Source organism: Drosophila santomea, chromosome 3R (assembly GCF_016746245.2).
Source record: "Drosophila santomea strain STO CAGO 1482 chromosome 3R, Prin_Dsan_1.1, whole genome shotgun sequence".
Classification (NCBI taxonomy): Eukaryota; Metazoa; Arthropoda; class Insecta; order Diptera; family Drosophilidae; genus Drosophila; species Drosophila santomea.
Genome location: NC_053019.2, coordinates 17,623,164 through 17,650,542, shown reverse-complemented (window position 1 = coordinate 17,650,542; position 27,379 = coordinate 17,623,164). Strand labels below are relative to the sequence as shown.

General features: G+C 41.5%; 8 protein-coding genes and 1 long non-coding RNA gene across 12 annotated transcripts; 3 read left to right on the top strand and 6 right to left on the bottom strand.

Moving 5' to 3' along the window:
• Positions 1-162: 162 nt before the first annotated feature.
• On the top strand, positions 163-6,439 carry LOC120451669 (protein dispatched). The gene is made up of 7 exons (XM_039635546.1): positions 163-697; positions 990-1,997; positions 2,110-2,201; positions 3,013-3,558; positions 3,623-4,261; positions 4,329-5,309; positions 5,378-6,439. Exons 1-7 carry the CDS (start codon positions 542-544, stop codon positions 5,613-5,615), a joined length of 3,660 nt encoding a protein of 1,219 aa, XP_039491480.1. The 5' UTR covers positions 163-541; the 3' UTR covers positions 5,616-6,439.
• LOC120451671 lies at positions 2,027-2,999 on the bottom strand. The gene has a single exon (XM_039635548.2). It carries the CDS (start codon positions 2,924-2,926, stop codon positions 2,219-2,221), a length of 708 nt encoding a protein of 235 aa, XP_039491482.1. The 5' UTR covers positions 2,927-2,999; the 3' UTR covers positions 2,027-2,218.
• A 141-nt stretch (positions 6,440-6,580) lies between the features above and the next one.
• LOC120451670 lies at positions 6,581-7,476 on the bottom strand. Its single transcript, XM_039635547.1, has one exon. It carries the CDS (start codon positions 7,398-7,400, stop codon positions 6,669-6,671), a length of 732 nt encoding a protein of 243 aa, XP_039491481.1. The 5' UTR covers positions 7,401-7,476; the 3' UTR covers positions 6,581-6,668.
• A 444-nt stretch (positions 7,477-7,920) lies between these two features.
• On the bottom strand, positions 7,921-10,650 carry LOC120451059 (facilitated trehalose transporter Tret1). Its single transcript, XM_039634417.2, has 4 exons — positions 10,515-10,650; positions 9,821-9,993; positions 9,147-9,560; positions 7,921-9,002 (listed from the first exon to the last, which is right to left on the bottom strand). Exons 2-4 carry the CDS (start codon positions 9,963-9,965, stop codon positions 8,086-8,088), a joined length of 1,476 nt encoding a protein of 491 aa, XP_039490351.1. The 5' UTR covers positions 9,966-9,993; positions 10,515-10,650; the 3' UTR covers positions 7,921-8,085.
• Positions 10,651-15,191: 4,541 nt separating this feature from the next.
• LOC120451058 (facilitated trehalose transporter Tret1-2 homolog) lies at positions 15,192-21,875 on the bottom strand. 2 transcript variants are annotated; one of them, XM_039634416.2, is made up of 6 exons: positions 21,650-21,875; positions 17,729-17,837; positions 17,495-17,665; positions 16,883-17,068; positions 16,584-16,828; positions 15,192-16,489 (listed from the first exon to the last, which is right to left on the bottom strand). In XM_039634416.2, the coding sequence occupies exons 1-6, from the start codon at positions 21,674-21,676 to the stop codon at positions 15,725-15,727; spliced, it is 1,503 nt and encodes a 500-aa protein (XP_039490350.1). In that variant the 5' UTR covers positions 21,677-21,875; the 3' UTR covers positions 15,192-15,724. The 2 variants fall into 2 exon arrangements, with proteins under 2 accessions (XP_039490350.1, XP_039490349.1); XM_039634415.1 differs by lacking the exon at positions 21,650-21,875 and adding an exon at positions 18,289-18,603.
• LOC120451063 lies at positions 17,526-18,271 on the top strand. Its single transcript, XR_005616345.2, has 2 exons — positions 17,526-17,667; positions 17,738-18,271. It is a non-coding gene; the product is annotated as an uncharacterized LOC120451063 (long non-coding RNA).
• On the bottom strand, positions 21,713-23,592 carry LOC120451062. The gene is made up of 3 exons (XM_039634420.1): positions 23,289-23,592; positions 23,033-23,237; positions 21,713-22,154 (listed from the first exon to the last, which is right to left on the bottom strand). Exons 1-3 carry the CDS (start codon positions 23,480-23,482, stop codon positions 21,936-21,938), a joined length of 618 nt encoding a protein of 205 aa, XP_039490354.1. The 5' UTR covers positions 23,483-23,592; the 3' UTR covers positions 21,713-21,935.
• Positions 23,593-23,994: 402 nt separating this feature from the next.
• LOC120451060 (E3 ubiquitin-protein ligase complex slx8-rfp subunit rfp2) lies at positions 23,995-26,069 on the bottom strand. 3 transcript variants are annotated; one of them, XM_039634418.2, is made up of 5 exons: positions 25,857-26,065; positions 25,283-25,796; positions 25,126-25,224; positions 24,401-24,845; positions 23,995-24,016 (listed from the first exon to the last, which is right to left on the bottom strand). In XM_039634418.2, the coding sequence occupies exons 1-5, from the start codon at positions 25,881-25,883 to the stop codon at positions 24,010-24,012; spliced, it is 1,092 nt and encodes a 363-aa protein (XP_039490352.1). In that variant the 5' UTR covers positions 25,884-26,065; the 3' UTR covers positions 23,995-24,009. The 3 variants fall into 3 exon arrangements, 2 of the variants coding, with proteins under 2 accessions (XP_039490352.1, XP_039490353.1); XM_039634419.2 differs by lacking the exon at positions 23,995-24,016 and having other exon boundaries at positions 24,177-24,845; positions 25,857-26,064; XR_005616344.2 differs by lacking the exon at positions 23,995-24,016 and having other exon boundaries at positions 24,829-24,845; positions 25,279-25,796; positions 25,857-26,069.
• A 282-nt stretch (positions 26,070-26,351) lies between these two features.
• LOC120453691 (vesicle transport protein SEC20) lies at positions 26,352-27,363 on the top strand. Its single transcript, XM_039638512.2, has 2 exons — positions 26,352-26,526; positions 26,580-27,363. The coding sequence occupies exons 1-2, from the start codon at positions 26,446-26,448 to the stop codon at positions 27,180-27,182; spliced, it is 684 nt and encodes a 227-aa protein (XP_039494446.1). The 5' UTR covers positions 26,352-26,445; the 3' UTR covers positions 27,183-27,363.
• Positions 27,364-27,379: the final 16 nt, after the last annotated feature.

Below are 27,379 nucleotides of genomic sequence, written 5' to 3'. Positions count from 1 at the left end.
CGAGCTTGTACATTACCATACGGTTATCATATGCATTAACGGTCATATGTTTGTCATATAAATTGAAGTTAATATAACATTAGTTCATACTGGCTTTCTTCAGAAATCTCCTTCGGAGAACAGCTGTTTGTCTGGCTTTAAGGCCATCATCACTGGTTACCGACTTGTTTAACACTGTATTAACTCAGTGTATCCTTCATACTGTTTTTTGTTGTTGTTTCACCGTTTTCTGCGTTATCCTTATTCGCACAGTTTTCGGTTGTTTTTGTGTTGTTTTAGTTAGTTAGTTGCGTCCGCTCAAACAAAAAATGCATTCCAACAAACCGATCTCTGCGGGGGAGGCCTGACCAGCAGTCAGTATTTATAATAGAAACACAACAATAGAATTTGGCTTGGTCCCAAAGAGCACCCAGCAGCCCAAGGTTATACGAGACTTCCAGCCGCCAAGGATGCACTGAAGGGAATCGAAAACAGAAGGAGCATTTGATGTTCCCACTATGCGAAGAGGCTAAAAAGGATTCAGGCATCACATTCTACTGACATGTTGTGCTTCGACTCGGAGAGGATGAACTGGTACTACCACGTCCTGGCCAGGCGTCCCTACCTGGTGGTCGTCTCCATTGCTGTCTACTGTGTCGCTTGCATCATCGTGGCCCTTATCCTGAACAAGCTGCCGGACTTCAGCGATCCCACCTTGGTTTGTCATTTAAAATATTTGTCCAAAACATGTTCTCAGCTTGATTTTAATATTATTCAGAATGCTTTTATTTTAATCACTTTTTTACAATCAATTTATATAATATTTAGGAGAAGCCTTGTATAATAATATTTCAAAAGTTTGTCACTTAATTACTTACTTCTAAATAAATAACAATAATGAGTAATAGGACCAATTTGATGAATTCCACACACTTAACAATATGATCATTTTCCATGATTTAAATCACTTTTCAAAAATAATTTCCTTTCTAATAATTTATCCACTTCAGGGCTTTGAAACCCGTGGCACCAAGATTGGAGAACGACTGACGGCCTGGTACAACCTGCTACAAGAGACTGACCACCATGGAGGGCTCTTCTCAAATCCATCGGATTTGTGGGAGAGGAGACGGGTGGAGCAGGGCTATGTAGAGTCTAGGCTGCATCCCGATCACAGGCGACGTAAAAACAAGCACAAAAACAGAAACAAGAACAAATGGCGTAAGGAACAAAACCAAAGCAGTCACGAGCATCACGATGTGACCCTGAAGATGAAGCAGTTCAAGAAACGGCTGAAGGCTACTAGTTCTCCCTCCCCAAATCTCGGTGCTGACACTTGGATGGGGGACAGCGGAGTATTCCGTGACTACGAGATTACAAACGACAGCGCTATATCTTCCTTGGAACCCACTCGACGCACTGAGCAGATCGAGTATGGCCACAACACCACCTCAGTGGACGAGGACGAGCATCAGCAGCGGGTCCAGACCAAGAAGAGTACGTGGCGGCTTCTAAAGCAAGCCGCCACCTTGCCCACCGACGGTTGGGCAGACATGCATCGTCGCCAACCCATCGAGGGATTCTTTTGCGACTCATCACCGCGGAAGGAGTACTCCCATTTTGTGGTCCAGCGGATCGGCCCCAACGCCACCGATTCACTATTTGATTTGAACGGCCTGCTGGCCATGTGCCAGTTACAGGACCAAATCACTGAGGTGCCCAGTTACCGGGCTTTCTGCGAACCGGAGATGCTCACCACCGAGTGCTGCCGGCCGTGGTCACTTCCCAACTACGCCGCCATGCTGGCCAACAAAAGTTCCTGTTTCGACCTTACCACGGAGGATGTTACATCGCTGCACACGCTGCTGTTGGGCTGCTATGAGTACTTCCACGACCTTAAGATAGACAACCACTGCAACGAAATACCGCATTGTCGAGCTCCTGAAGAGTGCAAGCGGCAAAATATCGTTTTTAACGTCCTGAATTTTCTTACCGATTTTGGTTTCATCAAGTCAAATGTGAGTTGTTGAATTAAAACAAGTTTTTGTTTTGTACATTATTATTTGTATTTATCTGTTGCCTTATTCTTATTGCATCTAATTCGACCAAATATTCGTGTCTTTTTTTTAGGACTCGAGTGTATACCTAAAATACGCCATGATATTTATACCCGTAGCACAATCCAACCGCTTGCTGCCGCTGTTCCATGAATGGGAAGAAGTGTAAGTATGAACGCCTGTTAATATTTGCGAAATTGATACCGGTCGATGGGTGTGGAGGGCATTACAGAATTTGTAGCTTTCATCAATGCCGGAACGCATATAGTATCAAAATAGGTGGTCAAATTGAACTTCCTGAATAGCTTTCTTAAATCACTGGCGATTCTCTCCAGAGTCGTGTCCTTTAGCACACGTTCTGGGTAGAAGGCGCTCCTAAACGGTTCCGTTTCTTGCAAGCTATTATAATAGCACCCATATGTGGTCCGATAGTCCTCATCCTTGAGAGAGTAGCCTTTTTTGTTCCTATGCCGTCGTCGACTTACAAAGGAAACGAAATCGTTACGAGAATAATCGTTCATGTACACCGATCGACGAAGGTCCCTCACAAAGTCCTTTAGAATTCGGAAATTCACTGGCGGATACATAAATAATAGCTTGTAGATCTTTTCGTTACACCACTTGTTGCGCTTGATGAACTGTGCGTAGTCCTCCCGCCAGCTCATTGCTTGGGGCCATGTCTTTGTTATATTTTCTATACCGGACACCTTTAGATTTGCGCAGTAGTGACCACTTATTAGAGAGGGATCCTCTTGACTTATCTTGATCGGAGGATTGTAAACAGCTTTTCCAGTATGGTCTGGATAGTCCGCTCTACTAGTGCTTAAGAGCACCCTTGTCCTTGGCAATTCCATTTTAATCAATTCCCTTTCCCGTTGAACTGGATCCATTTTTGCAATTTTTTTTTTTTAATTTTTTTATTTAAAATGTTTTTGGTGATTTCTGTTTGATATTAATTTTCTGACTGATTTTTCAGGGAGCTGAGCAACGAGCTTGTGAAAGTGGTTGCGATGGATTTGGGTCTCGAAAACGAGCTCTTTAATGAGCTGCTGCTGACTGACGTGTGGCTAGTTTCGCTGGGAGGGGCATTTGTTTTGGCCAGCGTGTGGTTGTACACGGAATCGGCATTCATCACCTTAATGTCCTGTGTAGCCATCTGCTTTTCGTTGGGTCTAGCGTACTTTTTTTACGCCATCGTGCTGGAGTTTGAGTTCTTCCCCTATATGAACCTTTTGGCCGTGGTAGTAATAATTGGCATTGGAGCAGATGACGTATTTCTATTTCTTAAAATCTGGCAATGTGTGCTGGCCGAGAGGTTCAGCAATCGATGTACCTTGAACACTCAGTCCCAGAGTGCTCTTCCAACGCCCCTGGAGAACAGTGATCACACGGAGTCGCTGGAGAACATAATGTCGCTAACTATGCGACATGCCGCTGCATCCATGTTCGTTACCTCGCTTACCACTGCCGGCGCCTTTTATGCCTCCTACAGCAGTTCGATAACAGCTATCAAGTGCTTTGGGTAAATTAATATCAAATAAGATGTTTATAAAACAAGACACTCATTCAGTCAACGTTATTTCCAGGATCTTTGCGGGAACTGTCGTGGTGACTAACTACATACTTATGATAACTTGGTTGCCCGCGTCGGTATCTATAATGGAACGACTATTTGCCACCAGGATATCCTGCCATCATCCGATGTCGATGAAGCTAATACACGCTTGCAAAAAGTCAATTAACCGATTTTGTCAGATATTTGAAGAGTGCATCACGCACAGCATTATGAACTATGCCTATCTATGGCTGATGATTTTTGGGGCTTTAGGCGCTTTCAGTGCCGTCGTTGTGCTCTGGTATCCTGGACTCCAGTTGCCGGAAAAATCGCACTTCCAGCTCTTTGGGTCAAAACATCCATTTGAAGTTTACTCTAGTCTCAAGCAGCAGTTCTGGTTTGAAAAACCATTGCAGGCGTACGAGAACTTCAAGATGCACATGCATTTCGTTTGGGGAGTTCAAGCGGTGGACGACGGAGACTATACGAACCCCAATGCATACGGCCATCTGCACTATGACAATAATTTTAACGTATCCAGCAGGCCGGCACAACTCTGGATTCTTAACTTTTGCCAGAGTGTGCGGCAGCAACCCTTTTACAAAGAGACGCTCGGCTTGCTCTTGCCCAATTGTTTCATTGAAAATCTTATCGACTATATGAAACGCAGGTGAGCATATATAATCATATACTTGCAATGGTTTAGATTGCTATAGGAGGTTTTGTTCATGTTGCAGATGCATCGATGATATGGACAGTACAAGGAAAGACCGTTCGCCCTGCTGTGACGCACAGTTTCCCTTCGAGCCGCACATCTTTGAGTACTGCTTACCACAAAGCATATCCAACATGTATGACACTACATTTTTCCGGCCTGGTGTGGCAGGACCCAAGTTTGCAGATGCTCCTCGACTGGAGACGGAGGATTATCCAGGAATGAGTGGAAATGAGAGTGCAGAATACAGCACAAACGGATCATTTACACCGCTATTAGTCAAAGCTCTGGTCATCGAGTTCGAGTCCAACGTGGCCTACAGCACCATCTACGCAAATATTAGGCAGTTCTACGAGTCTGTTGAGCAGTGGTTTCAGATGCAGTTAAAAACGGCACCTCCGGAACTTCAGGGGGGTTGGTTCACGAGCGACCTGAAATTCTACAATGTGCAGGACACCCTTTCGCATGACACCTTGGTTGCCATTTGCCTGGCCATGGCCGCATCTCTTGCAGTGCTTCTATGCTTCACTGTCAACATATTGATATCCTTCTTCGCCGTGCTAACCGTATCGCTAAGCATTTTTAACACCGTGGCGGTGCTCATCCTGCTCGGATGGCAACTGAACATCTTGGAGAGTATTGCCGTGAGCACGGCTATAGGTCTGGCTGTGGACTTTAGCCTACATTACGGAATTCACTACCGGATGTCCCCGGTCAAGGAGAGATTGGCAGCCACACAGTTTGTACTATCCCGAATAATTGGACCTACAGTGATGGCGGCCACCACCACTGGTCTGGCTGGCGGGATCATGATGGCGTCCAACATATTGCCCTACATACAGATTGGCGTCTTCCTGGTCGTTGTGATGATCGTTAGCTGGCTCTATGCCACTTTTTTCCTGATGAGTCTGCTGCGGGTGGCTGGTCCGCAGCACGGTTTTCTGGAACTCAAGTTCCAGTTGTGGAACAAGCGAAGCAGTGGCAGTAGCAAGTTCTACGAGCGGTAAGACTTTTATCGTATTGACCCTTTTAATTTGTCATGTGTTTTAAAAACCAAATTTCTTTTTGCAGAAAGCCCAGCCAAGTGATCGCCAGCGAGCAGCTTCTGACCCCCACAAGCTCGGCCATCGTGGAGCTGGCGAACTCGGAGACGCACGAACTGGAGTCCCTGAACTCCAACAGCCTGATCAAAACTATTTCGGGCACCGAGAGCGCCCACGCACTGTCTTCGCTGCCGAGGGACTTCGAGCACTCATTCCAGATGCTGCACGAGTGCAAATATCAAACGTATCCGTCTACATCCAATTGAGTTAGTTACTATTGCACGACAGCGCATTGTTGTTGCCAGGGAGAATCAGGCAACTGAATTTTTATACAGGGTACGGCGGCTCTGAAGCCTGCCCAAGATACATTTATATATACATATACAAGCCCTGTGTCGGCATATTTGGTTTTAAAATATGCTGGCATAGGCATATGTACGTGTTGTGCGAGTTCTACATTGATATACCTTAGAAATATGTGTAATTGTACTTGGTAGGATTAAGCAAAGCGAAATCTTTTAAACTCTCCTTAGTGTGCTATTTTCAAAAGACTACAGACGATTGCAATATGCTTTTATTATTTCGTTATTGCATGTTTGATGCCCCCAGCCAAGTGAATACGATTTGTAAACTGAAGCAATTAGCGGAGGTACTGGGTACGTCTTTGTCGGTAGTACTGTAAGATGACGGTATTATTAGTTTTTAGCCAAACGTTTCAACACTGTATATGTTTCTTAACTGTAATGAAAACTATTTTTACTCTGGTTTTATATTAGGTGTTGTTGGGCCGCATTGTTGGCACCAGCTAGATTTAGTTACTTTATACGATAGTTATATGGGTAGAGATATGTGTTGTCTATCCTAGTTGTATGCGTTAAAAACAGAAGAACATACACACGCTCACGTTTGTAATAACCATGTAACTGTGATACAGAAGGTGAGAAACTTAATGAAATCGGTGTTTATACAGACATAGTGTTATATCCATAAACAATGACATATTGTAATTACCTGCAACAAAAAGGCCCTGTACTTCCTTCATTGAACTTATGTGTTGAAGTGATTTAATAAATGTTATTTGTAAAACCGCTATAAATGCATTCTCAATGTGAAAATGACCCAATAGCTATGATTGCTGTTATCTTAAATAAACCTATTTATAGTACTTAGTACTTAGCAGTACTTAGTACCACAGCAGACTCCGAATGTATAATTAGTACAATAATACCTATTAAGCTACAATCAGTATAATTTTATAAACCCAACTGCAGTACTGCAGTAGCTGTGTAATTGTGAGTTGGTCAGCTTGACCATGCGATTCAGTGCTTACGAAGTGTGTAGCGATCGATCGGTCCCGATGGCATGATACCATCTTTGGCCTTTATCAGCGCCGGAAGGCAGATGGTCTCGTAGTAGGTGGTGAGATTATACTTGGTGAACAGCTTGCGCATCTCCTTGGCAAACTTTCCTATCTCCATGCTCCTGGCACTAGGTCCTGGTTCCGGGAGAATGATCGACTTGAACGGATCCTCCTCCTGGATCCGATTGTGATAGTTACCATAAGTCGTCCGATAGTCAATGCCATCTGCATCGTGTTGCACTCTATGCTTGCGCTGGCTGATCAGCGAGTGGTAATGGTTGGGCGAGTAGTCCGAGATGTAGGTGGTCTTGAGCAGATCCTGCAGGTAATCCCTGATGAGGAAATAATCGATGGGCGGGTGCACAAAGAAGAGCTTGTAGATCTCCTCGTTGCACCACTTGTTGCGCTTGACAAACTGCGCGTACTCCTCACGCCAGTCCATGGATCGTGGCCAAGTCCGCGTCTTCAGCTCCTGCTTCCGGACTTTCAAGTTGTTCGCATAGTGGCCGGAAATCAGTGCGGGATCCGTTTGCTTTCGAAAGGCGGTGACCGTTCGCTTCGGCTTATCGGCGGTGTAGTCCTTGTAGAACGCTTGCGTGGTGGTGATATCCTTGCAGCACCTGGGCAATATGTGGTCCAGAAATATCAAATCCATTTCGGCCAACATGGCGTCCTGTGTTTTTTCTCCCATTGCGGAAAAGTTATTTTTATGTTTTTTTGTGTTTCCGTAACTCAATTGCAGTGCTAACTCATGCAAAGCTACTGTGTTTTCCAGTCTTCAGATTGGAAAAGCTATCAATTGTTTCTACCCCCTGGAAAAACTAATTCATATTAACTTGTATAATATTAAATTAAAATAGAGGAAGCTTGTTACAGAGAAATTCGTTTACATTAACATTATATTTAACAGATTGTAGTTAACTTATACAGTATTACGGCGAATTCAGTGTTAACTCAACAGTTTTATAACATTGCATATTTTTGGTGGCATTTATTTAAAGTAATTACCATAAGCCGATAAGAATTATTTTTCAGCAGAATTGCTATATATTTATTATCTTTACGTTACGCTGAGAGACAATAATTAATAATGAGAGACAGTAATTCTGATCAATAAATCCTCTGATTAAAAATGTTAACACCACTTGATAAACGTTTTTCCAATATAACTGCAGTATGACCTGAGTGCCTGGGACAGTGAAACAAAATTGTTTGTTTATAATAATTGTAATTACTAGATTTTTATTTTCTTTACGACTTAACAGGAATATCATGTAACAATTGAGTTTGACTTACAACACTAATCAATAAAATACTTGCAAAAGGCACCTTATCATTATGGAATCAAGGGCACTATCAACCAAGGGACCTGCTCTCTAGTTGCGCTTGCCATTGAGCCGATCCTGGATCTCCTGCAGACTGAGCCCCTTCGTCTCCATCACAACGAAGAGAACAAAGAAGAAGGCCACCACCATGCAGCCGGCAAAGAGCCAAAAGGCGTAGTAGGAGCCCAGAGCATCTAGGCTGGGATAGAAGAAGGTGACCAGGAAGCCGAGGGTCCAGCAGGTGCTCGCCACCACCGAGGAGGCCACCGACTTGATGTTCGCCGGGAACATCTCGCCGAGCACAGCCCACGGCAGCGGTCCGAAGCCCGTGCAGTACACGATATTGTAGATGATCAGGGCAGGAACTGGCATCCAGACCACGCTGGAGATGTCATTCTTGACCAATTGCATGTAGAAGAATGCTCCCAGGGCCGCCAGTCCAATGGACATCACACCGGAAGACGTCAGCAGCATCACCTTCCTGCCCAGGCGGTCGGCCACCAGAGGCGTCAATGCCGAGGATCCCACCTGGACACATCCAATTATGATGGTGGCAATCGCCGGATCCAGCCCAGTGTTGGCACTGGCAAATATCGACTGGCTGTTGAAGAGCACCACGTTGATGCCGGACAGTTGCTGGAATGAGATCAGGCCAGCGCAGATGAACAAGGCCCTGCGGTTGCCGGCGTTCTTGAACAGATCCATCACAGTACCCTTGCTGGCCATCGCCTCCTCCACATTGGCCTGGATCTCGGCCATCTCGTCATGCACACCCTCGGCACTCTGGCCGCGCAGGAACTGCAGCGACTTCAGTGCGTCCGACTTTCGACCTTTTCCGGCAAAGAAATACGGACTCTCGGGCATCGTGTAGAAGACCAAGTCGAACACCACGGGCACCACAATGCAGCACCACTGCAGCGCCTGGTATGAAACATACGGTCCAATGGCATAGACGTACAGAATGCCACCTGAAGATTAAGGATATAAGATTAATCGTTACATAATTATCTCTCCTAGGAAATTGGTCCACCATCACTTTTGTTAAAGAAACCACGTGAAGAGACATATTTAAGTCCCACTTTCGCTATGCTCCCCCTATTCTATATACTTACCCACAATGAAGAGCTGCATAAGGGATCCGGTGGCTCCGCGTACATTGTCCGTGGAAATCTCACCCACATACATGGGCTGCACGGTCATCACGAAGCCGACGCCGAATCCTTGGATGAGGCGGGACATGTACAGGATCCACACCTCGGAGGCCACCATATTCAAGCCAAATGCCAGGACAAAGAACAGACTACTGGAGAGGAGCACCCACTTCCTGCCAATGCGGTCGGCCAACGGACCGGCCACAAATGGAGCCACCAGAGCACCGACGGCAATCAGGGACGAAATCCAGGCATCTTCATCGGAAGTAATGGGCCGACTCAACGGCGAGTCTGAAGTGTCCACCGACTTCAGCTTTGGGCCGATGGGGGAGGTCCATCCTAGGGTGGTTCCCACCACAAAGGCGGACAAGTTGGCTACAAAAAATGTCAATGATTTAGCTAGTAGAATTGCAAACGAGAAATCTCAACATAATCGGGAATATGGTAAGCTGTATGCTAAGTCTCAACAATATATCCTTTTACTCAACGAGTAATGGGTATAGAAATGAGTCAAAACATATGACATAAAAATAATGAATCAAATTATTTTTAAGAACAATATGTATTTCAGTCACCACTTTGGGATGAGTTAGTTATATTCTATTTATGTTGAATATTGAAAAATATTGACTCACCTGCCACGGCAGCCATAAAAATGCGACCGGACTTGACCGGTTCGGGTGACATGTTTCGAGTGTTTCCTTCGCTTATCTGGAACGAACTGACTTCCGTGTAGGAGTACTGTACTCCGCTCTCCTCTGTCCGGCTTATTGAGTGCATCTGGCCGACTTGGAGTGTACACAAGCAGCTGCAATGGCACAAGAGTGGAAAAGCGAAAGTGCCTCATTAGCAATTCAGCGGACTGGGATTAATGATGCTATCCCCATTTGTAATTCAATCGGGTGCAAGTTCAAACGGTCAGAGCTCGACACTGCTCCGAAATGCGGGATGACGCATGCCCCCACATGGGAATGGATGCCAGAAAGCTTCCCATTATACACCAAATAACTTGTCACATTATCTGCAGTTTTTAAATCATCACGTTATCAGCCCATTAGCCAGTATATCTGGACTTAATAGCTCCACAAAAAATTTAACGAAGGCGGAACTGCAATCGGTTCATTATTTAATGTGGTAAAATTACCAAATTATTATAATTGCACTGTGGACAAATTAATGTCTGTCGCATTAGTACTGCTAATTAATTTATTGATTGCTACTTATGTAATCACCGTTGACACTTTTAGCTGATTTTTGTAATGATTACCAAGTCATTATAAGGGGAATTTATGCACTGTAATTATTAGCTTATTCACATAGAATTCTTACAAAAAAAATCCTTCGAACCGAAATCCCGAGTAAATCCCACTTTGGCAGGATCCGTAAATGAAACTTAAACCGACGTAGTCCACCTGGAGAAGGGTAATGCGGTTCGAATCGCCGCATCGCGCGAATATAAAGATTTTCCGCCTTATATGGCAGGCGTTCGAAATCCATACACCTTCAATAATGCTCACTGACACTCTACTTGACGAGTGCTCTTACACGTGCATAATCTTATCAGGGAAGCGCCTCCCGATCCACGGCAATCCCATTTATAGGCTATACTATACCATTCCATACTATACTATCATCGGAGCTGCCATCTCCCAGTCGAAACTCACTCTCTGCCATCTCAATATTCCGCTGTTGTTCGGTCGAAATCGCGCTATTTGTGTGAATTTTGCACTTGAACTGGCTCATATACGTATTCCCACATATGGAATGTGATAAGGAGGTGCAGCGAAAACGATGCCCCAATCTCAACTTTGTTTACATACAATAGAATGTAGCCCTTTAATACCCTATAATATACGGATGTTCCAAAGCAGGACAAGGCTTTTAAACAAGTTACAACATTTTCATAGCCAAGAAGGAATAAATTATATCCCGGCATTATATTAATGCAAAGGTTCTAACTATTTCTGCCTGAGTATATATATTATATATAGGTATAGGGCTGAAAAAAAACAAACAAATAGCACTAATCTACAAGTGCCTTCTGCCACTCACACAACCTCCTGAATACCTAAATAAAATCAAATGTCACCACCAAACGCGTAAACAAGTTTTGATTACGACTGTTAACTATTGAGTAATTTCCGATGCATTTTACGACCCTGTCCTTGGAGTTATTTAGTTGGTTCCAAATCGAAGGTGGTGACACAATTTCTGCAACTCGGGCGAGACACGTGAAGAGGGTGTGAAGGCTCTCGAAATGGCGCCGATTGTCATATCTGCTTGGGGTAGTATCTCAACAAGTTTGGTGGTCAGGGAACACCTGAGCACTTCAGAAATATCCTCCAACTATTAAACTTAATGGAAAAGTAAGCCTCGCCGTTGAGATTGACACAACTACTACGTAAAGGTGTTACGACACATCTGACATAGAACTTTATATATGTAACTGTATTATGTTTTTGTAAAACCAAACTAAATAGGTAATACTTTAGTTGTGGTTCCCCCAATTTATTGACATTCTTGAAAAATCCTCCGTGGGGCGGAGTACCCAGCTTTTGATAAGATTTTCGAATAAATCGGACAGCTAATTTTATTAACATTTTCCTCTTTCGCTTGCCACCAACGAAAATGAGTTTTTATATTTACGGCTGCCTATGGCAAAACTTTCCGTAATTCCATTTAGCATTTGGTTTTTTGTTTTCCCTTGCTAAGTAAATGTGTTTCTGAGAGCATTCTGGTTAATATGTTTATTTTTGTAGCCCACCAGACAAATGGGGGCGTTTTTAAAATTGTTATCAGGGCGCAAATAGAAAGCAACTTATTAAGCAGACTAGCTGTTCAAGTATAAAGTGTAATTAAAAAAAATTTAAAGTGTCATTAACAATTAACACATCCGCTCAGATCACTTTTTCGCACACAGCACTATTTAACAAACGGGACACACATTTTAAAAATGTAATTAAAATCGATTTGATAAGAGAGGGTTCCAGTGCCTCCAAAATTAAGTGGTGCTTTCATTGATTGAGTAAGTAAAGATACGATTAAAAATGTTGGTAACCTTCGCAGACATGTCTGGCATCAAAAGCTGATATGTTGAGGAACACATGTCTGATCCGAATAATTCGTGGAGTTTTGGGGGATTTTTACTTGTTTACGAAATGGTTATTGTGGAAAGTTTTCATTGACTGTAGCCAACCACTTGTTTGCTTGGCATTACAACTTTTAGAAAAATACAAACTCTAAAGCTGAATGTGTGAGGGAAAAATAGGATCTATCATTGTTTCTTTTTCTTTCATGATTAATCGTTTTTTAAACATACATTTCCTAAGTTTTTAAGTTTCTGCTACCTATTTGCTATTTTGAAAAGTTATATAGTTTTAAGATAGTTGCAATGGAGCAAATCTTTTTATGTAAAGCTTTTACAGGTTACAATTTTTTTCAATTAGTTTTTAGCTGATCAAGGAACTTACAGGACCTTCGGGACACGAGATGTGAGGCAGGCAAATTATGACAGACGCATTTATACTCGTACTTAGTCGCAAGTGAGGCTAGATAATACGAATTCCACACACCACAGGGGAAGCTCACTCACACATTACGTTAGGTTGTAGAGATCCAGACTTATCACACACAGGGGCAGCCATATCAGCGAATTAAACGCCGACCGTTGAACCAAGCTCGACTGAGAGAGTTGAATTCTGAATTTGTGTGCTTTTTTTTCAGCCCAGTCGGCAATTGGCCGATACTCTCGCAGCCTTTTTTTTTGGCATAGAAAAACAGACGAACGCATAAAAAACACATTTGTCTACGGTTAAGGTGTTCACAGACCTCTAGTTCCGGACTGAAGTGTGGAAAGTTTGGAGCCACATCGATACAGATCGATGTGAATCACCATCAAAGAGGAAGTTAATTAGCATGCAGCTGACTTATTCCGATGGCCTAGCGATACAGTTAGTACATACTCAATTAATTTGCCTGACTAGTCGGTCCGAATTGTGCGTGCCCCACACATTTGCTCATTAAAATGTCTCCGGTGTAGGCACTTAAGTGCCTTATATCGACGTGGTTATTCTGGCTAACACCATCCGGAACCGGCACTGCGATATGAAATACATGGAAATCAGTGCGTTTATTAATGACGATCTGCTAAATTTAAATCGGGAAAGTGAACTGCTGTCGGGGTATTGAATATTGATAATGAGCATGTTTACAAACTCGTTATCAGGTCTTAACAAACTTTTATTACAAAATAACATTCGAGATTTGTTGATTTGTACCAAAATGGTAAAACAGGAGGCTCGTACTGATGCCAATAAAAACAACTTGCGCTTTGTTCATTTTCATTGCATATAAGAGCATTGTATTTACAATGTTTGTTTTGTTAAATAGCGTTACAAATGGGAAAGCTAGCTAGGAATCTTTTATCTTTTGCAAATTGGGCATTGCTTGTTTTGCCATTAAAAACATTTAGGATTTCATGTTTAATTTAATTTTATTTATTTCATTTCTTAATGTATTGCTTTTCGGCAGAGGAAACCCTTAGTGCAATCTATAGTATATATATAATTCCTATATAATATAGGAATATTATTTTCATAAATAAAAATAGTCAATAATTAGTTGCTACTTAAATTTTCATAAGCTTTTGTTAGATATATTATATATTTTATTACGCTTCTGGCTATAATAAAATATAAAAACAAGAAAGTCGAGTTCCCCGACTAACTGAATAGTATTTTTACATTTTTTGCAGCTTATTTTTAAGCAATGTGATTACATTGTTATTAATTGGTAACTGATAAAACCCATCAATACATTCATTTTATTTAAGAAACACTTGAACTTTAAATTACTATAGATAGTAATTATATAGATATAGAATGTGATTACATTGTTATTAATTGGTAACTGATAAAACCCATCAATACATTCATTATACCCGTTACTCGTAGAGTAAAAGGGTATACTAGATTCGTTGAAAAGTATGTAACAGGCAGAAGGAAGCGTTTCCGACCATATAAAGTATATATATTTTTGATCAGGATCAATAGCCGAGTCGATCTGGCCATGTCCGTCTGTCCGTCCGTCTGTCCGTCCGTCTGTCCGTCTGTCCGTCCGTCTGTCCGTCCGTCTGTCCGTCCGTATGAACGTCGAGATCTCAGGAACTACAAAAGCTAGAAAGTTGAGATTAAGCATACAGACTCCAGAGAGATAGAAGCAGCGCAAGTTTGTCGATTGAAAAATGATTTGGTATTTTTTCATTTTTGTATTGGTCCGGGGTCCGTGGTCCGGGGCCGGGGTCCGGGGTCCGTGGTGCGGGGTGCTGGGATTTGTTTTTGAATATTAAATTTAATTGTTTTACATTTTTAAATAATTAAAGTTCAAAGTAAAATATGGTAACCGTATCGACGATTAATACCTTATTTATCAATTTAAAGCTAAGTAGTGCATTTACAGGTACTGATGTATGTATATGGACTATGCTCGTATATCGTATCGTATCCCAGCGATATATGTATATACCAGAACGCCAATTGAAATTAGCTGGAAACCACATATGCCATATGATCTCCTTTATCCGCACTTCTCCACCCTCTGCGATATTTGCCATTACTATTTACTTTGTTGCTGATTGTCGCCAACCTGTTGAGCATGTGAGCAAATAGCGGAGAAAATACCTAAGCAAATATGAGCTTCGATGGGCTTCCTGTAATTGCGTTAAATATTTGCATAGAAGCGCCGGCAATCGAACGCAGTGGGCTGGCTGGCTGGCACGATTTCAATTTGCATTTTGTGCATCGATCTGGCGATTCCGACTTCGATGTCGATCAATCAATCAACCAACCGATGATGACCTTCACACTGACCATGGTGGGCAATCGCCGAGTACTGGCGCCAGGAGTGGGCGTGGCCTGTCGTGGCCTGATAGTGATCCAATTTCGCACTTTAAGGGGCGTAACCGGGAATGGGGCTATCGCCCCCAATCTGACCCGCAAACACTGCGTGTTGCTCTACAGTTTACTTTTATTATCAAATATATGTACATTTGTTTAAAACTAGCACACATAAGTATACATTTAGGTATATGTCTTTGCAATTCTAGAGTATGTTGAAATACAGAAGGAGGTTTATACAAAAAGGAGAGCACGTACATAGGGTGGAAGTCCATCGAATCTTATCTGAATATTTTCGGCTGACAATGAGTACTTAGAAACTAGTTGATCTATACTACGTAACTGAACATTGTGGAACATCATAAGTTATGTTGTGCATTTAGCGCATTATCGTCTTAATTCTGAAGCAATTTGTATTAAACTAAAAAAAATATTACATATCTTGGCTTTCGATGGGTTTAGGTTCAATTGTGCCTGATTCACAATCGGCTTGTAAATTGTTGTAAATAAAAAATGAAATATAGAAAGTATTGAAAAGTATAATTGCAATAGTGACAAACGCTTTTGGCTTTGGCTACTTATTCAACTACGAGTTCAATGGCATTCAGCTAAAATAAACTATGGGATGGAGTCCTCTTGTGATCCTCAGCGCCCGCTTAACCAGCTTTGGATTTGGTTGGCACTCTTGCCCTTCGTCTCCTGCAAGGCAATGGCCACGTAAGCAGTGGCCACCGCCATCCAGGCGCTAAAGAACCAGAACGGCACATCAGCACCAGCAGCATTGAGCAGACCAAAGAGCCAGGTGACCAGGAACACGCACACCCAGTTCATCATGACACTCAGGGAGACGGCGATGCCCTTGACGTCCGGCATGAAGAGTTCACCCATTATCATCCAGGGAATGGGGCCGTAGCCCACCGAGAAGCTAACGATGAACAGCACTATGCAGAGGAGGGGTAACCAGCCAATGGCCTCGGATATATCGGTGTGTCGCTGGATCGTGTTATAGGCACCCAGCATGGCCAGGCAGACTGTCATAATCGTACTGCTGAAGATCAGCAGGATCTTGCGGCCGGCCTTTTCGATCAGCAGGGAGGAGGTCAGGGTCATGATCACCTGCACCACACCCACCACTATGGTGCAGACGTCAGGATTCAGTGTACGGCTTGACAAAAAGATCTGGTTCATAAAGAAGATCACGGCGTTGATGCCGGAAAACTGCTGGAATACCATCAACAGCACAGAGATCACCATGCCGTTACGTGAGGCGCGGTTGCTGAACAAATCCTTTACGGAAGCATCCGCTCCAGTCTGGTCCAAGTCGTTTTGGATGGCCTGGATGGCGTTGCTGGTGTTGCAGTAATCTCCCCACAGCCATTTTAGTGCGCGATTTGCCTCGGAGCGCTTACCCTGGAATTAAAAAATCAAAATTGTTAATAAAATCATTAGAAAATCCCAATCGAAAAACTAAAGATTGATTTATAAAATTTGTGTAGTTCCTTACCCTTTTAAGTAGATATACTGGAGTTTCAGGCACGATAAACAGGCCGCAGAGCAGCAGGATGGGTATGAGTATGCAGAGCATGCTCAGGGTTTTCCATGAGACCAATGCTCCTACCACGTAAATGAACAGGATGCCGATCGTGAGGAGCAACTGAAACAATGTGCCTAGACTGCCACGAATGCTAGTCTCTGCTATTTCTGAAATGTACATGGGAGCCACCACGCAGAAGCTGCCAGTTGAGATACCTGAAACGCTGCACATTCAAACCGGATTCCAACTATACAGTTTCCATCACTTACCGATTAAGAATCTTCCCAAGTAAAGCCAGCCGACGGAATTGGCGAAACTGATCGAGATCCATGCCAAGATAAAGGGAATGTCCATGACCATCGCAGTATAACGTCGCCCGATCGTATCGGCAATATATCCGGAGGGCAGGGCTCCGAAAAGGGCGCCCAAGGGCAACATGGAACTCACCCATATTACTGGAAAACAAACGTTGTTTAATAAGCCCCGGAACTAGCCAATCTATCCAGAATTTGTAATCAGTCTATAATCAATATTATCTATAGTGTTTATTATCACGTAAATCCTAACCACTTGTCACAAGAGATAGCAAAATGGGCATAATAGTTTCAGAGGGTCAAGTTCAACTTAATCAATTAGAGGGACCGACAAAAAAAATAAAAGTAACGGCCTAAATGACTTTTTTTGATATTATTAATTACAATATTAACATTACAATATTACAATATTACATTATTAATTACAATAAGATTTATAAAATTACAAAATGGACACTATTACCCTTAACTTGAATGGAAATCAAAATACAAAAAGATATGTTATCAATGTGGAAATGCACTTTAGTCTATAATCTAACAATTCAACGTTATAAGAAGGGTACTCACTTTGCGAATCGGTCAGTCGAATGTCGTCCTTGCTGGAGGTCGAATTGGAAATAACTCCAGTGCTGGAATTCAAACTGCCTTGGTTAATGGTCTCATTTTCTGCAGATATCTGCGGAAAAACAGGAGCCGTCCAGGATAACGCAGTTCCTGCTGCAACCGCACCCAAACAAACTGTAAGGAATCAATGGTTGGTCAATGAATAAATAAATCAATAAATAAATTCGTTGTTCTCACTAATCATAGCCGCCACATATTGCCGGGTCTTCGAAGTCCTCGATTCGCTTTCTTGCAGAAGATCGTAGGTTATTGGATTGCGTGTATCCCCATCCTCTTGACTAACAGTCTGCAAAAAGAAGAACTTTCTTTAGGAACTGTTCAAAAGATTATTTCACAATTAATAGTCTCCATTTATAATGATTACGATTGCTGCCCTGATCGGTTTCCTCACTGGCCTGGTATTAATAATAGGCAAGTGTCTAGTGTTTCTGTGGACTTTGTTGAAAACCATATACGTAACTCTGAAAATTGCTAGGACCTTAAGGAAAACACCAACATTTTCCGATGTAAGGGCTCAATTCAAGGAGTTTTCCCTCGCTAAAGGGAAAACTATATTAAAAGAAAAGTTAAATAAATTTTAAATTCTGCACGCAATAAACTTTTAAGATATGTCCAACTTACATCCTCAATGGTTAATTATGATTTGAAACCCTTTTTCATTTAAAAACACAATTTAAAACCAATTTAAAAATAAAACCTACAGTACATTTGGCACATTTATCCGACAAACAATTTACCTGCCACCAACGAGCCATGGCGCGGACCACTTTTTCCGAATCCATTCGAGATTCGGCCGATTTCCGGGTTCTTCAGCAACGCCTTATATAAGACGATCGCAGAAAGAACGCACTGCGCCAAATTTGACGCCCCTTTGTTGGTGTAAAAAACACTATTTTATGGTTTGTATATATCCAATAGTCTATTTCACTTATTTCAATCGCGTCTCCTTAATTATCTTCGCAGCGCGTTCCTATATATAATTCTATTTCTTGTTTTGATTTTTCCGCTAATTTTACGAGTTGCCTCGGGGGCAGTGGATTGTCTCGTGCAAACACCTCGAGAATACTGAATCGGTGAAGACTGAAATCTTTGAAAAAACTTATTTTTATCTTGATTCTTGGCGAAGATTCTTCTATTGTGCATAAAAGTTTTATTTAATCTGGCACTTTTTTTCGGCATTCCCAACGACTGCCAAAAGATTACGCGACTCAGATGCATTCGAATCATTTTGTTTACCTCAGAAGCAAATGGATTTATTCTTAAAAGAGCATGAAGAGCTGAAAATAAGCAAACCACCTGCTGGAAGTACCATTAAGCTCTCCCGCCAATCTACTCATTTTCGCTATCGATCTCCCAATGCCAATTGATGTACATTGTAATATTAATTGCCTAGCGATTGACTTTTTATGTGATTACACGCAAAAATTACACATACGCCACCGCAAGCGAATTGAGCAAAGTCCAAGAAAATTGGACTTGGAAGTTCATCGGCAACACAAGCCAAGTTAATCAGGATCTATTCTCCGGCCGTAAAAGGAAGCTGGTCATCGATTAGATGATACCACGTGAGATCGTTCCTTGCGCAGTTGATTTCTTGATGGATTCTTGATGTTACTAAAACGGAATGTCTAATTATAAAGTGAAACACGTAGGTGCATCTTTATGGCGTCAAGTGCATGCTAAAAGCAACCTGTCGCCGCATTCGCATCCAAACAAGTCGATCACTCGCCGGCGGTGCGAGCGAGATGTCCGAGGGTGCAAGGGAGACAGCGAGAGGGGCTCAGAACGATACGACTGACACACCCACTAAACAGTGAGAAAAAAACTTTGTAAACACATATTGTGAAAATGGTGTGTCAGAAACAGGGAGTTTCATTTTTCATTTAACTAGCGTTAAAATTTAATAATAAATAGAAGAATAAAGATTTCCTAGCGATAGTAAGCCTATAACTATGTTACTATAGCGCGAAAGCGACTGTTTATTTAAGACACCAGGATAGTAAAAGTTGCTGCATTTTCGCACAGTGTACGAATAGGGGCGCCAACCCAAAAACATGCCAATAAGCTTCGTGTCGTTTGCTGTGCATTCCGTTTTCTGTTTTCCTTCTGCTGTTTTTCCGATGTCAAGTTCAGTGCATTGTGCCATGTGCCATGTGCTCTGAGCTATTGCATTTGGGAGGCCTGTTCCCAAGCACCTGCCCCGTTTTCCGAGTCGCATACCCATTCACGAATGGATGGATGCCTTGGGGCCATTCACGAGGGCTTTACGCTCGATGCTTCCACCCACAATTTGCTTGGCTTTATCGTGGCCCGCGCCATTGCAGCTCACTCGGTCGGTAGACAATATCTTTTATTGACGCAATTCCCTTAATTTGCTCAAGTCCATTGCCCATTGCCCATGCGGTAATTAAAGCGATATTGTTTGCCCATGGATGCCGCTACTGTTGCAGGGTGCGCCTGGTATTCAAATGCTCGAAATGTAGACAGTGAAAACGGAAATGCTTCTTTCTTATGGCTTATGAACTCCTTTGGGACGTTTATTCAATGGGATACGACGTCCAATTTATTACTTACCCCAATAGAAGTCGCGCCTTAAGTAAGCATTTGCATTAAATTAGCGCTTAGAATAAGGTTATTAAATGTGTAAATTATATCTCATAAGGAGCTACAATGAATATTTTATTAATATAGAAATGGGATACCTTCCTTCTTTTCTTGGCTTTATTATAAAGGAGTATAAAATCAAATTGAATGAATATAAAGAGTCGAACCTTTAGCTTTTAGCTTGCGAAATATTTACATCCATACCAAACATCCATTTCACCGGATGCGATTGGCCATGAATCGCTACAACTAATTGATATGTAAATATTATATTGCAGATTGCCCGACAGTTCAGTGCAAGGCAGATAAACCCGGAGTAAACATGTCAGAGAGCATGAAACAACAACAAGTGATTGGCACGCGACTGGAATTATGAACATTATATTATATAGCTGCAATGATGGCTGCCTGTTGTTTACTAGACGATTTGATAAAATATTGGCATTTTGGAGCAGTGCCCAAAAACCCAAACACACGTGGCCTTATCTTCAGCCGAAAAGTGAATCATTTGGCAGTCTAGAACCCGAAATTTTGGAAATCTGAATCCAAAGAGCCCAGCGTCACGTCCAATGGTGATAGCTAATTGGCCATTATCGAAAGCAGTTAGTGGCTACGTGAACCGCACGCCGATCGCAGCTGCTACTCCCTCCGAAATCTTGACGATCTTCCCGGCTCCTTGACTTCCTAATACCTCATAGAATCACCTCGCAACAGCCACTTGAGAGGCCTTGTCGAGTGGCAACCGTTGTATCGGCGAAGTGGATCTGTTCCACTGCCAAGGGCAAGATAGGGTTGTGTGCCACCCCCCAAGTACAAAACTCTCGATCCTGGGGCCCTAGGCCCTCTCTAATCATTGGTTTATTGCTACCGATAGGAGCTGGAGAGCTTGGTAACCTAGCATACGGAATTGTAAACAAAACTGTTCAGGGGGCTTTATAAATCTTCAACTTTGCGTGCACTTTTTATGGAGGAGCTATAGTTCGATTAGATATTTTTGCTGCCCACTTGGAAATGGTTCGCAATTAGTACCTAATAAATTATGTCTCTGATTGAGGGCAAGATTACGACCACAAATGCAAATTTAAGTGGCTAATTAAAGAGGTAGCAAACGTATTTAGCATGGTAATTGAAAAGTAGTAAGTGCCTAAGAACAAAGCTCAAGAGGCTTCAAGAACAAAATCGATTTCTATGCCTTAAGTTACATTTTTAGGAAATGGTCAAATATTTTGAATAAACAAAGCTATTTTTTTCCATCAATCGGAACCAAAATGTTCCGGTGTTAAGGAAAAAGAATATGTAGCAATCCATATTGAACTACATTTAAAATGAATATCTAATCTTAGCTATGCGCCACTGGTAGTTTATTAATAGCTATGTTCGCTCCAATATTACCAAATACGCTGGTCAGCATGTCGTATACGTAATAATTTTTTTTTATTCATTTTTGCCCTTTGTGGCAACTAAGGCGATAAGAAAATTTGATAGTTTAATTACCATCTTGAGTTTCTCGATAGCCACCATGTTTCAACAAATTTCTAAACAGCACTTTTTAGTCGATTTGCCGATTAGCCCGCAAATGCGAGGTTATATGTACAATTTATTTATGTTTACGTTGTTACTGTCACTTCTGATCACTTCAGTTCTCCGAAAGCCTTAACTATCGAAACGTGTATATGGACGCGATGAGCGTCCGAGCTGAACTGAATTTCTCCAAGGAAATCGCTTAGCAGCTAAGCAAAATAAGCGGCAACTGCGTCGGCGACTGCGACAGAGGCTGATACTAGAAGCCTGATATCGCGGTGGCAGAGGCAGCGTTTCCTCTGGGAGGGCGGGGATCAGAGTTCATCTTGCTCAGGCGATTGTGTGCGGAGGTAATCGACGGATTGTCCTGGTAGTTCTGGAACTTCTCCACGAGTTTGTCCAAGCCCCGTTCCAGTGATAGCGAGCTGACCTTGTGGAACACCTTCAGCACATAGTCCGCCAGGGCCTGGGCTAGATGCTGAAGGGTACAACGAAAATGTAATTGAATAACTTATCACGTAAACGTAAAAAAAAATATTTACTGTTTTTAAAACCTGTTTTTTACTGTTTTTAAAACCCACATCGGAGTAATATAACAGGACTATGAGTAACACTATTATTTATTAAAGGAGAGTTAAGACAATTTTAATTAGAAGAGTGAATAATCTTATTTTGTCATTACTCATATTAAATAAATGTATTACACATTTACATACATCATTAATATTGACATCACCGAAACATCATTAATATTGACATAAAAAACAATACAAAACTTGGACTACTATAAGTTTTTGTAAAGATGTATGTTTCTCAATACCTAAGTTTTGCATTTTCTCAATTTATTTGGCAAAAGAGACTAGTTTATAGATGTTTATTCATTTTCTAAAATACCATATTTTTATTTTATACCCTTGCTGAGGAAGAAGAAACCTTTTCAAACCTATAATATATATATTTTACTCAGCAACAAAAACCGAAACAACAGTTTTAAGAATAACGTGTTATAATTTTTTGTATATTACTAAAAATAGTTTTAACTGCCAATGTTAGCAATTTCTAATGGTTAATAATTTGGAAAACAATTTTGACTTTGGTGATAATTCGCTTAAAAAAACAATCAAAACAAATTGTCGAAACTAAAAGGTGTGAGACTATAATCTTAATGTTAACAGATGAATGTACCTCAATCAACCACAATGAGTGGCCTCAATGAGTAGCAACATCCTGTTTTTAAATAAAATGTAACTAAATATTGAGTGACACATTTATGATCGCATATTATTGTCAAACAATAAGATCAGGGTTAATCTAAAATTTAAGTAAGCAATCGTATATGAAATTACACTTACTCACCCCAACAAAAAAGGAGCCCACTTTGCAGCGACTGTGGGTTTGGTTGTTGTCATTTATCATCAGCTGGAACATTACAGAATCTTTCTCCTCGATGAGAAGTCCAAAAAAGTTGATAAATCGAAAAGCATGTGAGTGCAGGGCTGCCAGGTCGAGCTCAGTTCCGTTCCCAAACTTTTTAATACCCCAAGAGTAATCATTTAAGAAGCTGCCAAATATACATAGGTTTGAAGCCTTTCCTTGTCAAAAGGAAACCTACCTATAGAACACATCCTGACCGTAGCGCCGTTCAAAGGGTTTGATCAAGTTCCACGCCTGTCTGAGAGCCAGTCTTTCGCTGAGTGTGAAGCCCATTTCGTCCTTGATAGGACCAAACTTAATGTTTGGTATGCGCTTTGGGTAGATAAGGCTTGATAATGAGGTTTTCTTGCCACCTATTTCTTCACTCATCATCAAATTTTGTTTATTTTTACGAAATTTATCGAAAATTTATACAAATGAGCAACAAGAACGCGCAATGAATGAAAAACATTTATACTGTGTTGATTGACTTTACATAGTTAGAAAAAGATTTTGCATAGCATACTTAGAGGTTTGGACATTATTATTATTAATTATTAAACGTTCTATACCGCCATATAAAAAGAAAACCATGCGACAAGATTCTCAGATTCGTAGAAACCTTTCACTCCATATATAAGCAGATATTGTACTTTTATGCTTATAATCTGATAAAACAAAACATTATTTATCCCGCTGGATTTAATTGGCAACACATTCTCCAAACTTGAGGACAAACACTCTTTATAGAGACTCTTTTTAATCTTAAAAATAGCGAAGTTCTTGCATATGTTCCATCTACGTCATATTTTCACTTGTTGAATTTATATTATTTGCCTGTTGTGTCGATGCTTTGATAATTCTGAGCATTCAATATAATGATGGGTGACTTCTATCACAAATGAAATAGTTGCCGAAAATTAAACACTGAAAAATGAGATTGGGACGGGCTTGTTGATATGCTATGAGTCCATTTTATTTATTATATGTATATGTTTCATTATTGAATAGCGTTTGGAATAATTTCATCATAATACTTTGATAGTCTTATGAATTATCTACCCTATTCTAGCCTGAGAAAGTCAAGTTTTTACTTCGCATACGTGTATTAGGAATATTTTTGGGGATAACTGATTACATAAGAAAACTTAAATAAAAAATTGTTTTTGAATTCATTGAATGAATGAAGAACGGACATTATTTGCCGCCTTTTACATTGTTAAGCCTATAATATAATAAAACTATAATATAATTTATAAGAAGGTATGGCTCACAGAGCAAATATAATAAAAAATAGTATAAAGAACTCACAAGTAAATGCGAAAGAATTGACGTGCAGTTAGCTTCTTGTTGCACATTGGACATTTGTGCGTAGCGCTGATGGCTGTTTGGATACATTCCCGGCAGAAGACGTGTCCACATTTGGTTGACACTGGCTCGCGCTTCGTTACGCTGTCCATGCAGACGGGGCACTTGTATGAGTCCTCTTTATGGGACAGATCTATATCGCGATAAACGCGTTTTGGTGGCGACACATCGTCGAGATCCACTACCGGGGAATTTTCGGTTGACTGAGCCAAGACGCGCCGACGATTGGGAATGGTGAAGGAGTCGTTGGAGGGAAGATTGACTGGGCGACTTCTTGGCCCGTCGGGAGTGCACAGATCTATGACAGCATCGGGCGCACGATTCCGAGCAGATCGAACCTGTGGTACAAACTCCAAATGGGACAGATCTATTATTTCTATTGGATTCACTACAAAAAAAGCAAGAAATGGTATACTGTTTATTGCTGGTTCTATAGGCAAAAGCTAGCTGGCTTTCACAAAATGTACATTTAAAGACGAGTTCGGTTTTACCTTAAAAAGTTTTAACAAATTTATATTTATATTGAAAGTAAGCTTTTAGAGTTCTGGGAAAAAGTCGTTGGCTATTAACAGTATAAATGGAATTAAAACTTTTGGTATCCCCGTCTTGCCATTAGTTATGAGAAAATTCATTTCATTTTAATCATTTTCATTTTAATCTGCACTTACTGGCACTTCTGCGGCGATTTCCACGCACTACTGTTGGCGTTGAGGTACTCGTGGGTAAGGTGTCAATCTGTGCTACAACTTCTTCGCAGTAGCGATTTACTGAAATATGAAACAATTAACAAATGTCTTAGCAAAAATTGATATCAGAATTACATACTGCTATCCAATTCTGCTTCCATCTGGGCCACATCCTGGGTAAGTGATCTGATCTGCGAGTGAGCATCGTCATTCGAGAGAGACAAGTTAGCCGCAGAGTGGGTTTCATTGTGGCTCATATTCAAGAAGCTATTGCTTTGCGGTGACTGCAGTTGGTTTGAAGCTTCTCCGGCCGAAAAAGTTTCGCTGGTATTGGGTGTTGGAGATGAGTCTGATTCCACAGATAAATAAGACTCCTCTGGTGATTGGTTATCCAAGGACGAATTAGAATTAACAGATGAATGAGATTCCACGGATGTATTAGATCCGAAATATGAATTGGAAGCTATAGATAAACGGGATTCCGCAGAAGATTCGGATACACTTGAGTTGGAGCTCGAACTGGATACGTTGCTGTCCGCTGACTGAGATAAATGGGATTCCGCAGAAGATTCGGATACACTTGAGTTGGAGCTCGAACTGGATACGTTGCTTTCCGCTGACTGACCAATGATGGATAATTGAGCAGTTAAGTTCTACTAAACAAATGAAACATAAATCGAATCTAACTCGTTTAAGGTCTGGGGAATACTTACAAAAGGAAAGATAGTCGAATCCGACATTATTCGGGCTAGGAAAAGAGAGGTAAGTTATGAAATAATTTCCCAGTAAAGAAAGAGGCAGGTGAACCCATATATATATAAGGTTGCTTGGTGTAAATCGGAATAATGGCCAAAATCTCAAAATTAGTTGGCTCCTTTTACGCGGCTATTGGGCTACTTTAAAGATGACACTTTACGGACTATCGATATCTGGAATATTTTTTAGTGGTTAGAAGGACTATTGGAATTCAACAAAAATGTATTGAAAAAAAAAATTACAATAAAAATTAAATCTGCTTAAAAAACTACATTAATAAAAATCGGTTTTGGCGACATTTTGGAAAATAAAATTATTGTAGGAATTATAGATTATATATGTATGTTTAACTGAATCAAAGAAGAGTATTAAATGATATCACAAAACTATATTAGCACAATTTAAACGATATTTTTCATTCGAAGTGAATGCCTATCGATTAATACCGTGCCGCGCTAGTGCTGAAAAATTGCGTGAATTAACGTTAAATGCACGTCACCATTGCAAAATAATAGAATATTTTAAAAACATAACAAAGTTGAAGCCATGGACAGAGATATGTTTACTTTGCAGTCCATCCGGCAAGACCTGATCGACAACAATCTGCAGGCCAAGGCAATAATACAGGTGAGTGTTCGCTATCTGAAAAGAAAACCTAAAGACCGAGCTTCTAATTCTAGGACATCCTCAACAGCCGCACCTCGATCTCCGAACTGGAGGAGCTGAACGAAGCGGGTCGCTCCAAACTGTCTGCTATCCGCAAAAGCATCGAACGGTTGGACGACTGGGCGCGGGACACGGCGGACGTGGCGCTGGCGAAGGAAGTGGACACCCACCGTGATCAGTTCTCCAAAACGCTGCAAGCGTTCCGAAAGGCTAACGTGTCCACGATGCTAGAGATCGAAAAGGCCAATCGAGAGGAGTTGATGGCCATTACCGGCGAGAGTGAACTGCGACAACGGACCACGACACGTACACGGCACAACCAGGGAAGCCTGGTCTCACAGGAGAACGACGTGACCGAAAAGATGCTGGCCATATCCCGGCACCTCTCCGAGACCACCCAGAAGAGTGCAGTCACCCTGGAAACGCTGGTGGCCTCATCGCAGAATGTGGAGGCCACCAACGACGAACTGCAGAACACGGCCGGCACCATTACCATGTCCGGCAAGCTGCTCAAGAAGTACGGACGACGTGAGTGCACTGACAAGATGCTGCTCTTCTTTGCCTTCTCATTGTTTCTCGCCTGTGTCTTTTACATCGTGCAGAAGCGACTCTTCTAGAGCCTACAAATACCCCCATTCCCAAAATAGCTTAAGGTTGTCGCTTCTGTTGTCTTGGAAAAGCTAGATTAAGCTTAGCACATGACCTTACCTTCTAAGCACAGCTCCTTTATTTATATTATCTAGTGATTTACCTAATTTGTTAACGTGGTTTCGATAGTATAAAACACAGTCTAGTATATTAAGGTAAATGCAAT